The following is a 25,000-nucleotide window of genomic DNA, read 5'->3' on the forward strand; positions in this document are numbered from 1 at the left end:
AGAGAGAGAGAGAGAGAGAGAGAGAGAGAGAGAGGGGAAGGGAGAGAGAGGGGAAGGGAGAGAGAGAGGTGAAGGAAGAGAGAGAGGGGAAGGGAGAGAGAGGGGAAGGGAGAGAGAGAGGGGAAGGGAGGGAGAGAGAGAAACATCTTATGTTCAATGAACTGAAACAAAACTGATCCTGCCAGCTACTTGGTGTAGCCACACACACACACACACACACACAAAGCTGTCAGACATAACTATACAAGCCTTCACAGAATAAAAGTAGCTTCAGAACTTGTAGCAGAGTCTCTGCCTGAAGGATAATTGGGTTGGGAAGAGTTGTTGTCAACATTACAGAACATTCTTATAAACATTTGCGTCAACATTTCGCTGGCAGAGAGGGAGTGTCAATCAAGATATTTAAAAACAGTTGAGCTGACAGACGTTTAACAATGTTTTCACTTTTGGTTTTAGACATCAATCTAGCAAGATGGTAATTTTTTATTCACCCCCCCACCCCACCCCCTCCTATGACCTTTGACCTGGAGTTGATTATATATGAGAAAAAAAAACAGTTTTCAATGTTCTAGTACACAGTAGAAGTACAAAACAACATATACAAATATGAAGATATCATTTTTTTTAAAAATGTGAATGAATAATCCTTTTCATAATAGTTTGGTTTCTGATCTTAAATCATTATGTCTCGTTAGTTATAAAAGAGACAAGAGGGGAGCCATGATGAAGCTTGGGATGGGTTGAGTGCAGGACAGGGGAAACCACACACACACACACACATACACACACACACACACATGGGCTGAGGAAAATATTTGTCTAATGCAGCTGTATTGAGCCTCAGGTAAAAATACTAATTAACTAGAATAAACTCTTAAAACTTCTTACGGCTGAGATCCCGTTAACGGGATCGATATGACAACAGCCAGCCAGTGAAAGTGCAGGGCGCCAAATTCAAAACAACAGAAATCTCAGAATTAAAATTCCTCAAACATACAAGTATTTCACACCATTTTATAGATACACAGTGTCCGTTTTTTAAAAAAAATGTTTACAGCGAAATTATTTCTTTACATTTTGAATATTCAACTATTCAGCACTAAGATTTGAGGAACTGGTGCCTCTAGGGCATTTTATTGTTTTTTAAATTGTAACCTTTATTTAACTAGTCAAGCCCGCTAAGAACAAATTCTTATGGGACTCCCAAGCACGACCGGATGTGATACAGCCTGGATTCGAACCAGGTACTGCATTGACACCTCTTGTTCTGAGATGCAGTGTCTTAGACCACTGAGCCACTCTGAAGCCTGTTTTTATATGATGGTATTTTGCTTTCCGTGTATTGTAGTGTATAATTATGTTTATTTGAAGGTGTCATGTGTTTATTGTATTGTGGTGCTGTACAGGGCTCACCGGTCCTAGTCATTGAAATACATAGCCATTTTTCCAGCCAAAGAGAGGAGTCACAAAAAACTGAAATAGCGAAAGCATGAGAAGCTATTATCTGATAGCATGCAACCCCCCTGAACCACCTGAACGAGATGTAAACAAAAGAATTAGCGTAGCCGGCGCTACACAAAACGCTGAAATAAAATAAAATATAAAACATTCATTACCTTTGACAAGCTTCTTTGTTGGCACTCCAATATGTCCCATAAACATCACAATTGTTTCTTTTTTTTCCCGATTAATTCCATCCATGTATACCCAAAATGTCCATTTATAAAGCCCGTCTGATTCAGAAAAAAACAGCTTTCCAAAACGCAACGTCATTACAAAAATTTTATAAAGTTGCCTATAAACTTTGCCAAAATACTTCAAACTACTTTTGTAATTCAACTTTACACGTTAATAATCAATCAAATTGATGACTGTATTCAATAGCAGCAAGTCAACAAAACATGACGATTTTCTCTCTTTCATAACTATCCTCAGTCTAACCTCTGCCAGGAAGTGCCTCTTCTTCATTTCACCAAGGATTAACTTCAACCCAATTCCAAAGACTGGTGACATCCTGTGGAAGTTGTAGGAACTGTAAACTGGGCGCTATCTAATTTCCCCTGACATAGACAATCCTGAGGGATTTTTTTTTTCTTTTTTCTGAACAGTTTTTCCTTGTGGTTTTGCCTGCTACACAAGTTCTGTTATAGTCACAGCCGTGATTTAACCAGTTTTAGAAACTTCAGAGTGTTTTCTATCCACACATACTAATCATATGCATATACTATATTCCTGGCATGAGTAGCAGGACGTTGAAATTTTGCACGCTTTTTATCAAAAAGTAGAAATAATGCACCCTAACCTTTAAGAGGTTCTTAATGCAACCACTGTGTCAGATTTTTTTTTAAATTTAGGGAAAAAGCACACCATGCTATAATCTGAGTACAGCGCTCAGACAACAAATCGGAGTCCAAAACACAACCCAAACAGATATCTGCCATGTTGTGGAGTTAACAGAAGTCAGAAATAGCATTAAAAATATTAACTTACCTTTGATGATCTTCATTAGAATGCACTGCCAGGAATCCCAGTTCCACAATAAATGTTTGTTTTGTTTGATAAAGTCCATAATTTATGTCCAAATACCTTCTTTTTGTTTGCGCATTTAGTTCATAAATCCAAATTCATGAGGCGCACTAGGTCCAGGCAAAAAGTCAAAAAGTTCCATTACAGTTCTTAGAAACATGTTAAACGATGTATAGAATCAATATTTAGGATGTTTTTAACATAAATCTTCAATAATGTTTCAACCGGAGAATTCATTTGTGTTTAGAAATGCAATGTAACGCAGGTCGCTCTCACGGGCGAGTGCGAGACTGAGCTCATGCCTCTCTGGCAGACCTCTGACTCAATCCCCTCTCATTCCCCTCTAGTGGAAGCCTTAGGAAGTGCAATTGGACCAAATTTACACTGTATCTTGGATAGGCAAAGAGTTGAAAAACTACAAACCCCAGATTTCCCACTTCCGGGTTGGATTTTTTTTCTCAGGTTTTTGCCTGCCATATGAGTTCTGTTATACTCATAGACATCATTCAAACTGTTTTAGAAACTCCATAGTGTTTTCTTTCCAAATTTACTAATAATATGCATATCTTAGCTTATCATTAGCACAAAAGCTTATCTTATCTTAATCTTAGCTTTTGGGCCTGAGTAGCAGGCAGTTTACTCTGGACACTTTATTCATCCAAGCTACTCAATACCCCAACAATAAGAAGTTAAAGCTTTTCACAGTGTCCGTCGAGTTCTTACTCTGACAATATAACATAACTTTATAATCCATACATAGATATAACCTACGCATTACCCGGATAAATCACTAAATAAGCTTCAGTAAGTGCTAAACACGGATGCTAAAATCTTGACGAGAACCCAAAATGTTTCATCACATTACTCCAGTGTTTGCCTCTCTACACTGGCTTCCTGTTAAGGCAAGGGCTGATTTCAAGGTTTTACTGCTAACCTACAAAGCATTACATCGGCTTGCTCCTACCTATCTCTCTGATTTGGTCCTACCGTGCATACCTACACGTACGCTGCGGTCACAAGACGCAGGCCTCCTTATTGTCCCTAGAATTTCTAAGTAAACAGCTGGAGGCAGAGCTTTCTATAGAGCTCCAGTTTTATGGAATGGTCTGCCTACCCATGTGAGAGACGCAGACTCAGTCTCAACGTTTAAATCTGTACTGAAGACTCATCTCTTCAGTAGGTCCTGTGAGTGTAGTCTGGCCCAGGAGTGTGAAGGTGAACGGAAAGGCTCTGGAGCAACGAACTGCCCTTGCTGTCTCTGCCTGGCCGGTTCCCCTGTCTCCTCTGGGATTTTCTGCCTCTGACCCTATTACAGTCACTGGCTTACTGATACTCTTCCATGTCGTACCAAGGAGGGGTGCGTCACTTAAGTGGGTTGAGTCACTGGCGTGATCTTCCTGCCTGGGTTGGCACATCCTCAGGTTCGTGCTGTGGTGGAGATCTTCGTGGGCTATACTCAGCCTCATCTCAAGGTAGTAAGTTGGTGGTCTGTTGATATCCTTCTAGTGATGTGGGAGCTGTGCTTTGGCAAAGTGGGTGGAGTTATATCCTGCCTGTTTGGTCCTGTCCGGGGGTATCATCGGACGGGGCCACAGTGTCTCCTGACCCCTCCTGTCTCAGCCTCCAGTATTTATGCTGCAGTAGTTTATGTGTCGGGGGACTAGGGTGAGTCTGTTATATTTGGAGTATTTCTCCTGTCTTATCCGGTGTCCTGTGTGAATTTAAGCTTTCTTCCTAGGTTCCAGTCTTTCTAGGGAGTTTTTTCCTAGCCACCGTGCTTTCACACCTGCATTGCTTGCTGTTTGGGGTTTTAGGCTGGGTTTCTGTACAACACTTTGTGACATCTGGTGATGTAAAAATGACTTTATAAATACATTTGATTGATAATATGTTTTAGGAACATCTACCCAAAATACTTTTATTACATCATGACATTAGTGATGGTCAAAATCTGTTACATTTGTGAAAAAAATCAACATTTTGGCCATTTAAACACCCTCCTATAGACAAGGGGAGAAGGGCTCCATTTTCTCATTCTGAGCATGTGCAATGTGCCTGCCAATTTAAAACAAATATTTATTATTACTTCTTTACTTATTTTAGGTTTAAAACTTCTTAAGGCTAGGGGGAAGTATTTTGGAAGTTTGGATGACTGAGGTGCCCAAAGTAAACTGCCTGTTACTCAGGCCCAGAAGCTAGGTAGTAATGGACACTCTAAAGTTTCTAAAACTGTTAAAATAATGTCTGTGACACTGTGATAACAGTATAACAGAACTGATTTGGCTGGTGAAACCCCGAGGACAATCGATCCAGGGAATTTTCTTTTTGAGGTCATTGTATTTTCCTATGTATTTCTTTGGGGAAGCCGAATTATTAGGACCCAGATTGCAGTTCATAAGGCTTCCACTAGATGTCAACAGTCTTTAGAAATTGTTCAATGTTTTTTTATTTTTTTATGAAGAAGTAGTCGTATTCTTTCTAAGTGTCACTCAGGTGGACTCTAGTCCTTTTTGTGTTTGTGAATGAGAGCGCGCTCCGTGTTGTTATAAGATTATTTACATTTAAGGGAACCTAAGGTTGGATTAGAAACGTTGTTTGAAATGTTTGGACCAAGTTTACAGGTAACTTATTAGATCCTTTGTATGGGGTATTTCTGAATCAAGCGCGCCAAATAAATAGATGGATGTTTTTGGGATATAAAGAAGAACTTTATCGAACAAAACGACCATTTGTGTAACTGAGACCTTTGGGATTGCAAAAAGATGAAGATCTTCAAAGGTAAGCAATTTATTTTGTTACTATTTCTGACTTTCGTGATGCATCTGTTTGGTTGGAAAATGTTTTTCATGCTTTTGTATGCGGGGCGCTGTCCTCAGATAATCGTATGGAATTTTTTATATTTTTTATATTTAATTTCACCTTTATTTAACCAGGTTTGGTTAAACAAGTTCTCATTTACAACTGCGACCTGGCCAAGACAGTGTGAACAGACAACACAGAGTTACACATGGAGTAAACAATAAACAAGTCAATAACACAGTAGGAAAGAAAAGAGTCTATATACATTGTGTGCAAAAGGCATGAGGAGGTAGGCGAATAATTACAATTTTGCAGATTAACACTGGAGTGATAAATGATCAGATGGTCATGTACAGGTAGAGATACTGGTGTGCAAAAGAGCAGAAAAGTAAATAAATATAAACAGTATGGGGATGAGGTAGGTAAATTGGGTGGGCTATTTACCGATGGACTATGTACAGCTGCAGCGATCGGTTAGCTGCTCAGATAGCAGATGTTTAATTAAAGTTGGTGAGGGAGATAAAAGTCTCCAACTTCAACGATTTTTGCAATTTGTTCCAGTCACAGGGGGCAGAGAACTGGAAGGAAAGGCGGACGAATGATGTGTTGGCTTTAGGGATGATCAGTGAGATACACTTGCTGGAGCGCGTGCTACGGGTAGGTGTTGCCATCGTGACCAGTGAACTGAGATAAGGTGGAGCTTTACCTAGCTTGAACGTGTAGATGACCTGGAACCAGTGGGTCTGGTGACGAATATGTAGCGAGGGCCAGCCGACTAGAGCATACAGGTCGCAGTGGTGGGTGGTATAAGGTGCTTTAGTAACAAAACTGATAGCACTGTGATAAACTGCATCCAGTTTGCTGAGTAGAGTATTGGAAGCTATTTTGTAGATGACATCGCCAAAGTCGAGGATCGGTAGGATAGTCCGTTTTACTAGGGTAAGTTTGGCGGCGTGAGTGAAGGAGGCTTTGTTGCGAAATAGAAAGCTGACTCTAGATTTGATTTTAGATTGGAGACTTATAGATGTCCACATATTCTAGGTCGGAACCATCCAGGGTCGTGATGCTAGTCGGGCGTGCGGGTGCGGGCAGCGAACGGTTGAAAAGCATGCATTTGGTTTTACTAGCGTTTAAGAGCAGTTGGAGGCCACGGAAGGAGTGTTGTATGGCATTGAAGCTCGTTTGGAGGTTAGATAGCACAGTGTCCAAGGAAGGGCCAGAAGTATACAGAATGGTGTCGTCTGCGTAGAGGTGGATCAGGGAATCATCCGCAGCAAGAGCAACATCATTGATATATACAGAGAAAAGAGTCGGCCCGAGAATTGAACCCTGTGGCACCCCCATAGAGACTGCCAGAGTACCGGACAACATGCCCTCCGATTTGACACACTGAACTCTGTCTGCAAAGTAGTTGGTGAACCAGGCAAGGCAGTCATTAGAAAAACAAAGGTTACTGAGTCTGCCGATAAGAAAATGGTGATTGACAGAGTCGAAAGCCTTGGCCAGGTCGATGAAGACGGCTGCACAGTACTGTCTTTTATCGATGGCGGTTATGATATCGTTTAGCACCTTGAGCGTGGCTGAGGTGCACCCGTGACCGACTCGAAAACCAGATTGCACAGCGGAGAAGGTACGGTGGGATTCGAGATGGTCAGTGATCTGTTTGTTGACTTGACCTTTCGATGACCTTAGAATGGCAGGGCAGGATGGATATAGGTCTGTAACAGTTTGGGTCCAGGGTGTCTCCCCCTTTGAAGAGGGGGATGACCGCGGCAGATTTCCAATCCTTGGGGATCTTTTGCCCTAAAGCCTTTTTGAAATCTGACAAAGCGTCTGGATTAACAAGAAGTACATTTTTACGCCGATGTTATGACTATTTCTGTATTTTTGAATTTAACGCTCTGCAATTTCACCGGATGTTGTCGAGGTGGGTCGCTAGCGGAGCGCCTACTCCAGAAAGGTTAAGTAAGTGTGTACAGTAGGTCGCATTCTTTGCTGCCATGTCTGTTCCGTCAAGCTGAATACATTTTTATAAGGACCGCCCCTTTGTAACTTTGTAGTGAAGTGAAGTAAATGGATGTAATGACGCAGCCGACCACCAGAGGGAGGCAAAAACACGCTTATTCGATAGAGGTCGATGACATGGTCCTAGGAAGTTCTGAATCTTCTGACTTCTAAAACGGTGGAAAATCAATCAAATAAGTTTTATAGGCATATCCATATATTTTTTTAAGTAAATCTAAATTTCGGAGACTGTCAGCTTAAGAGGTATTTGACGCTCCATCGTTCAAATAGTTTATTTGCTTTGGAGAGAAAAAAAAAAACAAATTGGATATATACTTTGTGTCTGTTACTGTTAGCTCTGCGGCTAACCTAACAGTGGGTAACGAAAATTTAGCCTCTGAAATAAAATCACTGTGTAGTCATGAAAGTAGTTCTACATTAAAGCTCTCCTATTCTCTACATTAAAACTCTGTGTGTAGACCAAAGTCTGTGTGTGGACCAAAGTCTGTGTGTAGACCAAAGTCTGTGTATGGACCAAACTCTGTGTGTAGACCAAAGTCTGTGTGTGGACCAAAGTCTGTGTGTGGACCAAAGTCTGTGTATGGACCAAAGTCTGTGTGTGGACCAAAGTCTGTGTGTGGACCAAAGTCTGTGTGTAGACCAAAGTCTGTGTGTGGACCAAAGTCTGTGTGTAGACCAAAGTCTGTGTATGGACCAAAGTCTGTGTGTGGACCAAAGTCTGTGTGTGGACCAAAGTCTGTGTGTGGACCAAAGTCTGTGTGTGGACCAAAGTCTGTGTGTGGACCAAAGTCTGTGTATGGACCAAAGTCTGTGTATGGACCAAAGTCTGTGTGTGGACCAAAGTCTGTGTGTGGACCAAAGCCTGTGTGTAGACCAAAGTCTGTGTGTGACCCAAGGTCTGTGTGTGCTGACCAAATGCCACCCTATTCCTTATATAGTGCACTATTTAGGGAACAGGGAGCCATTTGGAACAAATTCTCTATCTTGTTCTTTAGACGTTCCACAACTAGAACACCAAATGTGTCAGATTAGTCACAATGTCAACTGGATTATAACTGGAATGGCTGGTACATTTAGCCAGCGTTCCGCTCCGCTCCGCTCACACACACACACACACACACACACACACACACACACACACACACACACACACACACACACACACACACACACACACACACACACACACACACAAAGACGGAACCATATCCCCTGGGACTCAGTGGTACACAGACACACCCTTCCCTCCATACACACCGCACACACCCCCTACCTTGACCCCCCGGACTCTGAACTCAGAGAGAGCGCGGTGCATCTTGGCGGCGGCGGTGGACATGTCTTTCCCAGAGGCGATGACTTTGACCAGCAGAGAATCATAGTGGGGGGAGATCACAGCTCCAGGGAAAGCTGAGGCTGAGTCTAGACGTATACCCATCCCTTCACCACTACGGAACACCTGGAGAGGAGAGGAGAGGAGAGGAGAGGAGAGGAGAGGAGAGGAGAGGAGAGGAGAGGAGAGGGTGAGGAGAGGAGAGGAGAGGAGAGGAGAGGAGAGGAGAGGAGAGGAGAGGCGAGGAGAGGAGAGGAGAGGAGAGGAGAGGAGAGGAGAGGAGAGGAGAGGAGGACGTTGGATTATTGAGGAGAGAAGGAAGAGGTCATATTGTGGAAAATACTCAGCTATCACACAATATCAAAGTGATGAGGAAGAATTGTATAATTCAGTGCTTTATCCTTCGTAATTGACCCTTTGCTAAGCCCCGCCCCCGTGGTTACCCTTTGTTAAGCCCCGCCCCCGTGGTTACCCTTTGTTAAGCCCCGTCCCCGTGGTTACCTCGGACAACGTGTTCCCCCGGGAAGCCCCACTCCACACTAAACTAGTGGAGAAAACCTCTCACAATGATATTGAATTGTGTTTTTAAATAAACAATGAAATGAAACAGACCAATCAGGAGACTAGCGTGTATGTTGAGGTGGACTGTCATTACAATTGCTTCAAGGGAATAAAAAAAATAAAAAATATATTTTTAATGTGGCTAGCCACAGGATGGCTCTGAATGCACTGTGTCCACCCACTCTGCCGAGTGGTGATTACATGTTACTTACGTTATAAAATACCATTACCAAAACAAATATTATTATTTACTTTTGAATCGTTCAGGGTGTCTAACAGTATAACAGTTTATCCAAAAATGTGGATTTAATAACCCAATACATCCCATAATAAGCAACGAGCTCGGTTGGCATGGATACACTTTTGAGGGTTTGACATGTTGCGGTGGTCGTCTTCAAAGGTGTTTCCGTGTGTCGCAAAAAAATGCTAAATTAGTAGCTCTCATTCTCTCACAGCATTCAGAGGAGAGCCTATCAGATAGCTTTCATTCTCTCACAGCATTCAGCGGAGAGCCTATCAGGTAGCTCTCATTCTCTCACAGCATTCAGCGGTGAGCCTATCAGGTAGCTCTCATTCTCTTACAGCATTCATCAGAGAGCCTATCAGGTAGCTCTCATTCTCTCACAGCATTCAGCGGAGAGCCTATCAGGTAGCTCTCATTCTCTCACAGCATTCAGCAGAGAGCCTATCAGGTAGCTCTCATTCTCTCACAGCATTCAGCAGAGAGCCTATCAGGTAGCTCTCATTCTCTCACAGCATTCAGCAGAGAGCCTATCAGGTAGCTCTCATCCTCTCACAGCATTCAGCAGAGAGCCTATCAGGTAGCTCTCATTCTCTTACAGCATTCATCAGAGAGCCTATCAGGTAGCTCTCATTCTCTCACAGCATTCAGCAGAGAGCCTATCAGGTAGCTCTCATTCTCTCACAGCATTCAGCAGAGAGCCTATCAGGTAGCTCTCATTCTCTCACAGCATTCAGCAGAGAGCCTATCAGGTAGCTCTCATTCTCTTACAGCATTCATCAGAGAGCCTATCAGGTAGCTCTCATTCTCTCACAGCATTCAGCAGAGAGCCTATCAGGTAGCTCTCATTCTCTCACAGCATTCAGCAGAGAGCCTATCAGGTTGCTCTCATTCTCTCACAGCATTCAGCAGAGAGCCTATCAGGTAGCTCTCATTCTCTCACAGCATTCAGCAGAGAGCCTATCAGGTAGCTCTCATTCTCTCACAGCATTCAGCAGAGAGCCTATCAGGTAGCTCTCATTCTCTCACAGCATTCAGCAGAGAGCCTATCAGGTAGCTCTCATTCTCTCACAGCATTCAGCAGAGAGCCTATCAGGTAGCTCTCATTCTCTCACAGCATTCAGCAGAGAGCCTATCAGGTAGCTCTCATTCTCTCACAGCATTCAGCAGAGAGCCTATCAGGTAGCTCTCATTCTCTCACAGCATTCAGCAGAGAGCCTATCAGGTAGCTCTCATTCTCTCACAGCATTCAGCGGAGAGCCTATCAGGTAGCTCTCATTCTCTCACAGCATTCAGCAGAGAGCCTATCAGGTAGCTCTCATTCTCTCACCTAGCTGATGAGATCTAGTTTCTAGATTGTCGACCACTTTTTCTTCTTCTTCTGACTTCTTCTCTAAACATGAGATTTAGAGATTTTTGTTTTGTTTGTTTGTTTTTTCGATTCTCTACACAATTATAAACTTGTTTTACATATATATATATATTTTTTAATATGTGTTTTTTGATTGGACACTGCATCAGCATGCTGTCAGAGCTAACTACTTTTGGCGCTAATGCTCTCAAATCATATCCTATTGTCGACAGCAGACGAGAGCTATATTCCTAATATAGCTAACTTTTGTCTACAATGGTGGCCAGTGCAGCAAACAAAGTGACAACAAAAGTATAATTTCGGATTTGAAAAAAAAAAAAAGTACTCTGCATTTCAGAAGATCACAGTAGCAAGTTCTCCTGGTTCACTGTTCAATGCTTTACCCATTTCAAACATAACATTTTAGATGAAAACTCTCTGTGTTTGCCACTGCCCTCGTCAGGTTCTTCGCGTTTTGAAAACATGAGTCTGAGGTCGGACTAGAGTGAGAGTTGCTATCCGACGGAGCGCTGCAATTGGTTACCCCAAAAAGTCTGGAGAAGGGGGGCTTAGCAAAAGGTTTCAATTGTCTCTTGAGGAAATTGGTAATTGCAATGTCAAGACATTATACACAGAGATAGAAAGACACGTATTGAGTTCTGCCCTCGCTGAAGGACTCCTTGGCTTTTATATAATGAAATAAAACATTTGAAAAGTCCTTTCCACCTGCATTTGGCTCTAAATCCAAAGACCCACGTTTCAGTCTACAGATTTCAAACAACAGAAGACAACGTTCACACTGATTTTATCCAATCAGGAGTCCTTTTTAATTTCTATTTGTTTAGTTTTAACCCCAATGTATGTAATTACTGAAGGTCTGTCTAAGTCTGGCGTCCGCTGCTTTACGACGTTTCTATAATTCATGGGTTTCAAAACCAAGATTTCCGTCAAACGACAGAAGCAAACGACAGAATGTATGAATGACTGACTGTGTCTCAAATCACACCTTTTTCCCTATGTAGTGCACTACACTCTGAAAGGAAAGAAGCGATCTAGAACCTGAAAGGGTTTCTTGGCTGTCCCCATGGGATAATCCTTTGAAGAACCCTTTTTGGTTCCAGGTAGAACCCTTTGGGTTCCGTGAATGAACCTTTGTGACCAGCTACATGGGGCGACGTTTGGGACACATGCACAATGTGTTTTGTTATTTTGTGTTCAACAACACTCTCATCCTTCTGTTTTAAATGATTAACTCCACACCTCTCCTCTCCTCTCCTCTCCTCTCCTCTCCTCTCCTCTCCTCTCCTCTCCTCACCCTCTCCTCTCCTCTCCTCTCCTCACCCTCTCCTCACCCTCAGGCCCATAGAGAGAGCTGTTATACGTTTCAGAGTCTGGTGTCTGCGCGTGGTGTGTGTACAAGTGTGAAGTTAATAATTGAATAATTAGTTCACTCAGGCTCCGTCCCAAATGGAACCGTATTGCCTATACGGGGCATTACAGGCCCTATAGCCTCTGGTCAAAAGTAGCGCACTATATAGGGAATAGGGTGCCAGCCCTGGTCGAAAGTAGTGCACTATATAGGGAATAGGGTGCCAGCCCTGGTCTAAAGTAGGTCACTTAAGAGGGAATAGGATGCCGTTAGGGACACTATTTCAGTCTCAGAGCTCTAACTAACAAGACAAAGTTATCTCCTTCTCTTCATCTTTCTGTCTGTCCCTCCCCTCTCCCTCCCTCGCTCCCTAATCCTCTGTCTCCCTCCACCCATCTCTCTCTCAATTCAATTCAATTCAATTCAAGGGCTTTATTGGCATGGGAAACATGTGTTAACATTGCCAAAGCAAGTGAGGTAGACAACATACAAAGTGAAAATATAAAGTGAAAAACAACAAAAATTAACAGTAAACATTACACATACAGAGGTTTCAAAACAGTAAAGACATTACAAATGTCATATTATATATATATATACAGTGTTTTAACAATGTACAAATGGTTAAAGGACACAAGATAAAATAAATAAGCATAAATATGGGTTGTATTTACAATGGTGTGTGTTCTTCACTGGTTGCCCTTTTCTCGTGGCAACAGGTCACAAATCTTGCTGCTGTGATGGCACACTGTGGAATTTCACCCAGTAGATATGGGAGTTTTTCAAATTTGGATTTGTTTTCGAATTCTTTGTGGATCTGTGTAATCTGAGGGAAATATGTCTCTCTGATATGGTCATACATTGGGCAGGAGGTTAGGAAGTGCAGCTCAGTTTCCACCTCATTTTGTGGGCAGTGAGCACATAGCCTGTCTTCTCTTGAGAGCCATGTCTGCCTACGGCGGCCTTTCTCAATAGCAAGGCTATGCTCACTGAGTCTGTACATAGTCAAAGCTTTCCTTAATTTTGGGTCAGTCACAGTGGTCAGGTATTCTGCCGCTGTGTACTCTCTGTTTAGGGCCAAATAGCATTCTAGTTTGCTCTGTTTTTTTGTTAATTCTTTCCAATGTGTCAAGTAATTATCTTTTTGTTTTCTCATGATTTGGTTGGGTCTAATTGTGCTGTTGTCCTGGGGCTCTGTAGGGTGTGTTTGTGTTTGTGAACAGAGCCTCAGGACCAGCTTGCTTAGGGGACTCTTCTCCAGGTTCATCTCTCTGTAGGTGATGGCTTTGTTATGGAAGGTTTGTGAATCACTTCCTTTTAGGTGGTTGTAGAATTTAACGGCTCTTTTCTGGATTTTGATAATTAGTGGGTATCGGCCTAATTCTGCTCTGCATGCATTATTTGGTGTTCTACGTTGTACACGGAGGATATTTTTGCAGAATTCTGCGTGCAGAGTCTCAATTTGGTGTTTGTCCCATTTTGTGAAGTCTTGGTTGGTGAGCGGACCCCAGACCTCACAACCATAAAGGGCAATGGGCTCTATGACTGATTCAAGTATTTTTAGCCAAATCCTAATTGGTATGTTGAAATTTATGTTTCTTTTGATGGCATAGAATGCCCTTCTTGCCTTGTCTCTCAGATCGTTCACAGCTTTGTGGAAGTTACCTGTGGCGCTGATGTTTAGGCCAAGGTATGTATAGTTTTTTGTGTGCTCTAGGGCAACAGTGTCTAGATTGAATTTGTATTTGTGGTCCTGGTGACTGGACCTTTTTTGGAACACCATTATTTTGGTCTTACTGAGATTTACTGTCAGGGCCCAGGTCTGACAGAATCTGTGCATAAGATCTAGGTGCTGCTGTAGGCCCTCCTTGGTTGGTGACAGAAGCACCAGATCATCGGCAAACAGCAGACATTTGACTTCGGATTCTAGCAGGGGGAGGCCGTGTGCTGCAGACTTTTCTAGTGCCCGCGCCAATTCGTTGATATATATGTTGAAGAGGGTGGGGCTTAAACTGCATCCCTGTCTAACCCCACGACCCTGTGTGAAGAAATGTGTGTGTTTTTTGCCAATTTTAACCGCACACTTGTTGTTTGTGTACATGGATTTTATAATGTCGTATGTTTTACCCCCAACACCACTTTCCATCAGTTTGTATAGCAGACCCTCATGCCAGATTGAGTCGAAGGCTTTTTTGAAATCAACAAAGCATGAGAAGACTTTGCCTTTGTTTTGGTTTGTTTGGTTGCCAATTAGGGTGTGCAGGGTGAATACATGGTCTGTTGTACGGTAATTTGGTAAAAAGCCAATTTGACATTTGCTCAGTACATTGTTTTCATTGAGGAAATGTACGAGTCTGCTGTTAATAATAATGCAGAGGATTTTCCCAAGGTTACTGTTGACACATATTCCACGGTAGTTATTGGGGTCAAATTTGTCTCCACTTTTGTGGATTGGGGTGATCAGTCCTTGGTTCCAAATATTGGGGAAGATGCCAGAGCTAAGTATGATGTTAAAGAGTTTTAGTATAGCCAATTGGAATTTGTTGTCTGTATATTTGATCATTTCATTGAGGATACCATCAACACCACAGGCCTTTTTGGGTTGGAGGGTTTTTATTTTGTCCTGTAACTCATTCAATGTAATTGGATAATCCAGTGGGTTCTGGTAGTCTTTAATAGATGATTCTAAGATCTGTATTTGATCATGTATATGTTTTTGCTCTTTATTCTTTGTTATAGAGCCAAAAAGATTGGAGAAGTGGTTTACCCATACATCTCCATTTTGGATAGATAATTCTTCTTGTTGTTGTTTGTTTAGTGTTTTCCAATTTTCCCAGAAGTGGTTAGAGTCTATGGATTCTTCAATTGCATTGAGCTGATTTCTGACATGCTGTTCCTTCTTTTTCCGTAGTGTATTTCTGTATTGTTTTAGTGATTCACCATAGTGAAGGCGTAGACTCAGGTTTTCCGGGTCTCTATGTTTTTGGTTGGACAGGTTTCTCAATTTCTTTCTTAGATTTTTGCATTCTTCATCAAACCATTTGTCATTATTGTTAATTTTCTTCGGTTTTCTATTTGAGATTTTTAGATTTGATAGGGAAGCTGAGAGGTCAAATATACTGTTAAGATTTTCTACTGCCAAGTTTACACCTTCACTATTACAGCGGAACGTTTTACCCAGGAAATTGTCTAAAAGGGATTGAATTTGTTGTTGCCTAATTGTTTTTTGGTAGGTTTCCAAACTGCATTCCTTCCATCTATAGCATTTCTTAATGTTACTCAGTTCCTTTGGCTTTGATGCCTCATGATTGATTATTGCTCTGTTTAAGTAGACTGTGATTTTGCTGTGGTCTGATAGGGGTGTCAGTGGGCTGACTGTGAACGCTCTGAGAGACTCTGGGTTGAGGTCGGTGATAAAGTAGTCTACAGTACTACTGCCAAGAGATGAGCTATAGGTGTACCTACCATAGGAGTCCCCTCGAAGCCTACCGTTGACTATGTACATACCCAGCGTGCGACAGAGCTGCAGGAGTTGTGACCCGTTTTTGTTGGTTATGTTGTCATAGTTGTGCCTAGGGGGGCATATGTGGGAGGGAATGCTGTCACCTCCAGGCAGGTGTTTGTCCCCCTGTGTGCTGAGGGTGTCAGGTTCTTGTCCGGTTCTGGCATTTAGGTCGCCACAGACTAGTACATGTCCCTGGGCCTGGAAATGATTGATTTCCCCCTCCAGGATGGAGAAGCTGTCTTCATTAAAATATGGGGATTCTAGTGGGGGGATATAGGTAGCACACAGGAGGACATTTTTCTCTGTTAGGATAATTTCCTTTTGAATTTCTAGCCAAATGTAGAATGTTCCTGTTTTGATTAATTTAATGGAGTGAGTTAGGTCTGCTCTATACCAAATTAGCATACCCCCTGAGTCCCTTCCCTGTTTCACACCTGGTAGTTTGGTGGATGGGACTACCAGCTCTCTGTAACCTAGAGGGCAACCAGTGGGTCCGTCTCCTCTATACCAGGTTTCTTGCAGGATGACAATGTCTGTATTACCGATTTCTTTGGTGAAGTCCGGGTTTCTGCTCTTTAGGCCAAAGGCAGATGACCTCAGGCCTTGGATATTCAATGATAATATAGTGAAGGCTTTTTGTTCCATAGAGTGTCCAATGTTGTTGGTCGTGGTTTGGCCTCAGGCCAGTAAGTGTGAGCAGAGCCTGCTGAGCATCTGGTACATGCCATTGGCTTCGGCGAGTGTGAGAGTGGGGGTTGGGACTGTTTGCCCGCTCACTACCTGGGCGTATGTGTGGCTTCCATGTTGAGGCCCTCTTTGCGGGGGTGGGGTGCATGGGGTGGGCAGGAGTGGCATAGGTCTGACCTGAGTGGGCCTAAATGGGGTGTGGGCATGGTTGACGTGGGGGGGTGTTGATTGGTTGGGGTGGGGGTGTGGATGTGTCTGGGTGTACTGTGGTCTGGATGTAATTCCTCTTGGCGTGGGTCCTCTATGTGTAGGTCCAGGGGGGGGTCCTGCAGATCTGGGAGGGTGTCTCGCTGGTCTGGATGGGGTGTCTATTGATCTGTTGCTCCTGTGTGAAGTGTTGGGGATACGTTTGAGAGCGATGTCCTTTAGAGTTCGGGCAAAGGTGGGCACTGCTGCCTTGTAGAGGTGGACCTGGTCATAGAGGCTGTTCAAGTCCAGGGTGGAGTGGTGGGCCAGGAAAACGTTTGGTTTTGAGGCACAGTCACGGGAAATACTTGCATTTACCCGCTGTATTGTGGCAGGGTGGAAGTCTTTTCGTGGTAGCAGGGTGGAGATAACCACTTGTGCGTTGGGGAAAGTAGAAGAAGCCTTTTCAATCACTCTCTTCAGTGCTGTGGCCACTCTTTCCTGCAGTGCTCTCAGGTCGTTTGTGCCTGTGTGTATTATTATGTGGCTGGGTGAGCCTAGTTTGGCCTCAGACAGAAGGTCAAGGGCACGCTGGGTGTTTGGACACCAGAGTTTAGACACACTGTGTTTGGGAAAAAGTTTTTTTTCTTCTATATATTTCCCATTTGAGTCCATAAGTAGTACAATCTGTGTCTTGTGTTTGTCCTCAGTGGGTGTGGGGGGGTTGTCAAAAGGGCTATCAGGGTGGCTGACAGGGGGGGTGCTCAGAGGGGGTGAGAGCCTCTGGGCTTGGGGTTCTTCATTTGTCTGTTCTGCTGTGATTTCGACTCTATGGTCAGGGTCTGGTGTGGACTGTTCTGCTGTGGTGTCGACTCTATGTTCAGGGTCTGGTGTGGACTGTTCTGCTGTGGTGTCGAGACTTTTGTTGGGTGCTGAAGTGGGCTGTTCTGCTGGCTTCTCTGTGGGGGTGGCCACCTCTCTAGTGGGTTGTTCTCTGTCACACGCCGTCCCCATCAACTTCTCCTCCATCCCCCTCAACCTCTCCTCCACCAGCAGTCTGATACTCTCCTCTAGTGCTCTGTTCTGCTCCTCTTTCTCCTGTTGTATTTGTCTCACCACTGTCCAAAGTGCAGATATGTCTCTGTCCACCTCCAGCTCTCCGGGTCTGGTTAAGGGGCTGTTGTTGTGCTGGACTGTTGTCTGGGTCTGCGCTGACTGAAGTGTAATCACCTGCTGTTCCAGCTCCACCTGCCTTACCTCCAGCTGGGTGAATTTGTCCTTCATTTCAATGAGGGAGTGGTAATCTGTGCTGGGAGGTTGACTCTCCACTGGGGGTTGCTCATCTGTGGGGTTACATAATGAAGAGGTCTGGTCTGACCCGCTCTGTGTGGGGGTATCATTATCAAGGCAGAGCTTCTCCTGCTGGGCTAATTCTTTGATTAGGTGAAAGTCCAGCTGAAACTGTTTGTGGTTATTCTGTACCATTACTGTTCCGGATTTATAGATATTTATATTACTTAACTCAGAGTCCTCGTTATCAAGTATTCTGAGTTTCCACCCCTCGTTAATCCCCCCTCTCGTAACAAAGGGGTAGTGTGCTAATATAGCACTGTGCCATGCCAGGGGATGGTTTGTGTGGAAGATGAGGTTGCTGATGTTCCCATTTTTGTAATAGTCAGCAAAAAGTGTTTCTTGATTGTCCATAAGGAGCTTCTTCTTGTGGTCTTTTCTTGCCTTATCATTCTTTACATGCAAAGGGTACTGTATTTTAATTACCTCTGAACAGCGGGAGGGAGCTTCTAAGGCCTCTCCATTTGGTTGGGGTAGACTGTGTGACTCTCCTGCCATTGTTGGGCTAATGGGCTTTGACACCTCTCACTTGACACGTCAGTGCTAGTTGAAGCTGTATCAAGCTTGGCAGAATTATGTTAGAATTCAGTCCTTATAAAGTAATGTTGTGTATTTTTCTTCTTGGCTTTTGGAAATAAAATATTGTTTCAGACTAAACATTATTCACTCAGTTCCAGGTTGGATGGTGTTTTCAGGTTTCTGTTGTTTTCCAGAGAATTTGCTGTATAGGGTAAAAAATCCTTGGTTGTTGTGAACTTTCCAGGTGATTCCGTAATTCCGTCCAAAATGAGGTTGTAGGTTTTAAGTTTTGATTTGAAGTAGGGGTTATGTTGAAGAGGGTAGAATCCAGTATGTGTTCCTGACAAAAAATCCAAGTTTATCTAACTCCTAACCTATCTTTTTTAAAGAAAATGCTGAAAAATGCAGGAGCTCTGATCCTGACCTCTGCTCTGCCTCTCCTGATCCTGCCTCTCTCTCTCTCTCTCCCTCCCTCCCTCCCCCCTCCCTCCACGCATCCTCTCTCTCTCCCTCTCTCTCTCTCCCTCTCTCTCCCTCCACGCATCCTCTCTCTCTCCCTCTTCCTCTCTCTCTCTCTCTCTCTCCTTCCCTCTCTTTCTCTCCCTCCACCCAGCCTTCCACCCATCCTATCCCTCTCCCTCTCTCTCTCTCTCTACCCAGCCTCTCTCTCTCTCTCTTCCTCCACCCAGCCTCTCTCCCTCCACCCAGCCTCTCTCCCTCTCTCTCCCTCTCCTCTCTCCTTCCTCACACACACACACACACGCATGCATGCACACACAGGTTAACCTATCGATGTTACATTGAACTGGGTAAGTGGAATATGAATGACAACCATCCAATATGCTGTAATAGAAATGGGACCAGGCTCATAGAACATAATCATCCTCTCTCATCTTAAGTGGCACTGACCGACACTGGCGCTTCTACACCTGCATTGCTGTTTGGGGTTTTAGGCTGGGTTTCTATATAGCACTATGGGCTTTATAAATACATCTGCTGATGAAGAGCTGTATAAATACATCTACTGATGAAGGGCTTTATAAATACATCTACTGATGAAGGGCTTTATAAATACATCTGCTGATGAAGGGCTTTATAAATACATCTACTGTATAAATACATCTACTGATGAAGGGCTTTAAAATACATCTACTGATGAAGGGCTTTATAAATACATCTACTGATGAAGGGCTTTATAAATACATCTACTGTATAAATACATCTACTGATGAAGGGCTTTATAAATACATCTACTGATGCAGGGCTTTATAAATACATCTACTGATGAAGGGCTTTATAAATACATCTACTGTATAAATACATCTACTGATGAAGGGCTTTATAAATACATCTACTGATGAAGGGATTTATATATACATCTACTGATGAAGGGCTTTATAAATACATCTACTGATGCAGGGCTTTATAAATACATCTACTGATGAAGGGCTTTATAAATACATCTACTGATGAAGGGATTTATAAATACATCTACTGATGAAGGGATTTATAAATACATCTACTGATGAAGGGATTTATAAATACATCTACTGATGAAGGGCTTTATAAATACATCTACTGATGAAGGGCTTTATAAATACATCTACTGATGAAGGGCTTTATAAATACATCTACTGATGAAGGGATTTATAAATACATCTACTGATGAAGGGATTTATATATACATCTACTGATGAAGGGCTTTATAAATACATCTACTGATGAAGGGCTTTATAAATACATCTACTGTATAAATACATCTACTGATGAAGGGCTTTATAAATACATCTACTGATGAAGGGCTTTATAAATACATCTACTGATGAAGGGCTTTATAAATACATCTACTGTATAAATACATCTACTGATGAAGGGCTTTATAAATACATCTACTGATGAAGGGCTTTATAAATACATCTACTGATGAAGGGCTTTATAAATACATCTACTGTATAAATACATCTACTGATGAAGGGCTTTATAAATACATCTACTGATGAAGGGCTTTATAAATACATCTACTGATGAAGGGCTTTATAAATACATCTACTGTATAAATACATCTACTGATGAGGGGCTTTATAAATACATCTACTGATGCAGGGCTTTATAAATACATCTACTGATGAAGGGCTTTATAAATACATCTACTGATGAAGGGCTTTATAAATACATCTACTGATGCAGGGCTTTATAAATACATCTACTGTTGAAGGTCTTCATAAATATGCTACCGGTCAAAAGTTTTAGATCACCTAGTCATTGAATGTTTTTTCTTTATTTTTTACTATTTTCTACATTGTAGAATAATTATATACAGTTGGGAGAACACGTATTTGATACACTGCCGATTTTCCTACTTGCAAAGCATGTAGAGGTCTGTAATTTTTTTATCATAGGTTCACTTCAACTGTGAGAGACGGAATCTAAAACAAAAATCCAGAAAATTACATTGTATGATTTTTAAATAATTAATTTACATTTTCTTGCATGACATAAGTATTTGATACATCAGAAAAGCAGAACCTAATATTTGGTACAGAAACCTTTGTTTGCAATTACAGAGATCATACGTTTCCTGTAGTTCTTGACCAGGTTTGCACACACTGCAGCATTTTGGCCCACTCCTCCATACAGACCTTCTCCAGATCCTTCAGGTTTCGGGGCTGTCGCTAGGCAATACGGACTTTCAGCTCCCTCCAAAGATTTTCTATTGGGTTCAGGTCTGAAGACTGGCTAGGCCACTCCAGGACCTTGAGATGCTTCTTACGGAGCCACTCCTTAGTTGCCCTGGCTGTGTGTTTCGGGTCGTTGTCATGCTGGAAGACCCAGCCACGACCCATCTTCAATGCTCTTACTGAGGGAAGGAGGGTGTTGGCCAAGATCTCGCAATACATGGCCCCATCCATTCTCCCCTCAATACGGTGCAGTCGTCCTGTACCCTTTGCAGAAAAGCATCCCCAAAGAATGATGTTTCCACCTCCATGCTTCACGGTTGGGATGGTGTTCTTGGGGTTGTACTCATCCTTCTTCTTCCTCCAAGCATGGCGAGTGGAGTTTAGACCAAAAAGCTATATTTTTTGTCTCATCAGACCACATGACCTTCCCCCATTCCTCCTCTGGAACACGTAGAGATACTGGTGTACAAAAGAGCAGAAAGGTAAATAAAATAAACAGTATGGGGATGAGGTAGATAGATTGGGTGGTGTCGCGCCCTGACCTTAGAGATCCTGTTTATGTCTCTATTTTGGTTTGATCAGGGTGTGAGTTGGGGTGGGTATTCTATATTCTATTATTTGTATTTCTATGTTCTGGCCGTCCTGTACCATTTGTCTATAGTTGTCTCTGATTGAGAACCATACTTAGGTACCCTTTTTCCCACCTGTGTTGGTGGGAAGTTAACTTTGTTTGATGGCACAGAGCCTTAAAAGCTTCACGGTTTGTTTTGTATTGTTTATTGTTTTGTCGGCGTCATTTAGAATAAAAGAGAAAATGTACGCTCACCACACTGCACCTTGGTCCAGTGCCTTCAACAGCGGTGACAGAAATTCCCACCACCAAAGGACCAAGTAGCGTGGTAAGGAGGACTGGACATGGGGGAGACTTCCTGGATGGCAAAGGATCCTAAACGTGGGAAGACATCCTGGACGGCAAAGGATCCTACACGTGGAGGAGATCCTGGCCGGAAGAGAGACCGCCTGGGACAAGGCTGGCACTAAAGACCGGGAGGCCACTCAAAAAAAAATGTTTTTGGGGGGCACACGGGGAGATTGGCTGAGCCAGGTTGGAGACCTGAGCCAACTCCCCGTGCTTACCGGAGGGAGCGTCGTACAGGTCAGGCACCGTGTTATGCGGTGGAGCGCACGGTGTCTCTAGTGCACATGCACTGCCCGGTGCGCTACCTTTCAGCTCCCCGCATCAGCCGGGCTAGAGTGGGCATCCATCCAGGTCGGAGGATATCTGGCCGCCAGTACGTCTCTACGGCCCGGGATATCCTGCGCCGGCTCTGCGCACTGTGTCTCCGGTGCGTCTGCACAGCCCAGGGCCTCCTGTATGTCTCTCCAGCCTGGTGAGTCCTGTGCCTGCGCCCAGAACTAATCCTCTTGTATGTCTCCCCAGCCTGGTGAGCCCTGTGGCAGTCCCACGTACCAGACTGCCCATACATCTCCTCCCTCCAGTGATGATCCATGGCCCGGAGCCTCCAGTGAGTAGTCATGGCATGAAGCCTCCAGTGAGGAGTCAGGGCACGAAGCCAACGACGACCTCCACTCCGGAGCCTCCAGCGACGGTCTCCGGTCCGGAGCCTCCAGAGACGGTCTCCGGTCCGGAGCCTCCAGAGACGGTCTCCGGTCCGGAGCCTCCAGAGACGGTCTCCGGTCCGGAGCCTCCAGAGACGGTCTCCGGTCCGAGCCTCCAGAGACGGTCTCCGGTCCGGAGCCTCCAGAGACGGTCTCCGGTCCGGAGCCTCCAGAGACGGTCTCCGGTCCGGAGCCTCCAGAGACGGTCTCCGGTCCGGAGCCTCCAGAGACGGTCTCCGGTCCGGAGCCTCCAGAGACGGTCTCCGGTCCGGAGCCTCCAGAGACGGTCTCCGGTCCGGAGCCTCCAGAGACGGTCTCCCGTCCAGAGCCCACAACGAGGGCGGCCGTTGGTGGAAGAAGGTGAGGACCAAGGTGCAGCGTGGTACGTTTTCATCTTTTTTATTTTGAACTGAACACTGAATAAAAAACAACAAAGGGAACAACCGAACCAGTTCTGTCTGGTGCAGACACAAAAACAGAAAGCAACAACCCACAACACACAGGTGGGAAAACGCTACCTAAGTATAGTTCTCAACGATAGACAGCTGCCTCTGATTGAGAACCACACCCGGCCAAACAACACACAAATCCAAAACATAGAACATTAACATAGAATGCCCACCCTAGTCACACCCTGGCCTAACCAAAATAGAGAATAAAACGCCTCTCTATGGCCAGGGCGTGACAGTAACCCCGCCCCCCCCCCCCCAAAGGTGCGGACTTCGGCCGCAAAACCTGACTCTAAAGGGGAGGGTCTGGATGGGCCTTCTTTACGGCGGCGGCTCTGGTGCGGGACATGGACCCTACTCCACCTCAGGCTTGGCCCACTTAGGTGGCGCCTCTGGAGCGGGGACCCTTGCAGCGGGCCCCGGACAGGAGGGCGGCTCTGGCAGCTCCGGAAAGGAGGGCGGCCTCTTCCTTGGCCATACATACAGAGGGCCGTGGAGGCGAACTGGCGGTCTCACCCCCCCCGTTCTGGCTGGATGCCAGCTTCCACCCGACATATGCGGGGCGCTGGCACCGAGCACACCGGCCTGTGAATATAAGACACAGTGTGCATCACCCCATAGCACGGGGCCTGACCTGTCACCTGCTTGCCCCGGTAAGCACCGGGAGTGGGCTCAGGTCTCCAACCTGACTCCGCCACACTCCCCGTGTGCCTCTCTGGCTTCCTTGCCAGCCGTGTTCCCTCCTACCGCTGGTTCCCTTCTCCTACTGCCTTTGCTCTCCTGGCTGCTTCCACCTGTTCCCATGGGAGGCGATCCCTTCCAGCCAGGATCTCCTCCCACGTGTAGGATCCCTTCCCGTCCAGAATGTCCTCCCATGTCCATTCTTCCTTTTCTCCACGCTGCTTGGTCCGTTGGTGGTGGGTAGTTCTGTAACGGTCGTTATGAACGGTGTTCATCTTTTTTATTTTGAACTGAACACTGAATAAAAAACAACAAAGGGAACAACTGAACCAGTTCTGTCTGGTGCAGAAACACAAAAACAGAAAGCAACAACCCACAACACACAGGTGGGAAAACGTTACCTAAGTATGGTTCTCAATCAGAGACAACGATAGACAGCTGCCTCTGATTGAGAACCACACCCGGCCAGACAACACACAAATCCTAGTCACACCCTGGCCTAACCAAAATAGAGAATTAAAAACCTCTCTATGGCCAAGGCGCGACAAAACCACTTTTAAAAGCAGTGAGGTTTTTAACGTTTAGCTTAATACATTTTTTATAAACTATTTAATAAACTATTTCTTCACATTATAATGTGAATATCTAATATCATGCATTATAATGTGAATATCTAATATCATGCATTATAATGTGCAGCAAAGGCAGTGTTCCAAAATGTGATCATGGTTCTCAACAGTGGCAGCTAAATGCGATTATGCATGTAAATGTAAATTATACATATTGTAATTATATTTTTATGGTGAAAAATATCTTCCCCGAACTTGAAACTCATGCCCCTGTCTATGTTTGTCAGTTAGGCTCTACACCGGTTGAATAGCAGATTAATGTGCTTCATTTGAAGTTACTTGGCCACTTCCGTTGTGATACAAACCTCATTAAAACATATAGGCCTATGGGCTAAGCTATATGAGGTGTGCGACTACGATTTGAAAAAGGCGCTGTTTCTTGCCTTACTACACACAAGCTGGGCATCAGTCACACGTGATAATACATTATTCACAAGTGATAATACTTTGTTCACAAGTGATACTACACCGTTCAGAAGTGATACTACACCGTT

The 25,000-nt window shown here is 44.1% G+C and overlaps 1 protein-coding gene across 1 annotated transcript in view; it reads right to left on the bottom strand.

The window, feature by feature from the left end:
• Nucleotides 1-25,000, bottom strand: part of LOC139415808 (pyruvate carboxylase, mitochondrial-like) — a 403,045-nt gene that overhangs the window by 201,493 nt on the left and 176,552 nt on the right. Inside the window, exon 11 of the mRNA XM_071163915.1 lies at nt 8,624-8,806. Coding sequence (XP_071020016.1) covers nt 8,624-8,806 — 183 coding nt within the window. The remainder of the gene's footprint in view (nt 1-8,623; nt 8,807-25,000) is intronic.

Source organism: Oncorhynchus clarkii, chromosome 9, assembly GCF_045791955.1.
Source record: "Oncorhynchus clarkii lewisi isolate Uvic-CL-2024 chromosome 9, UVic_Ocla_1.0, whole genome shotgun sequence".
NCBI classification, from domain to species: domain Eukaryota; kingdom Metazoa; phylum Chordata; class Actinopteri; order Salmoniformes; family Salmonidae; genus Oncorhynchus; species Oncorhynchus clarkii.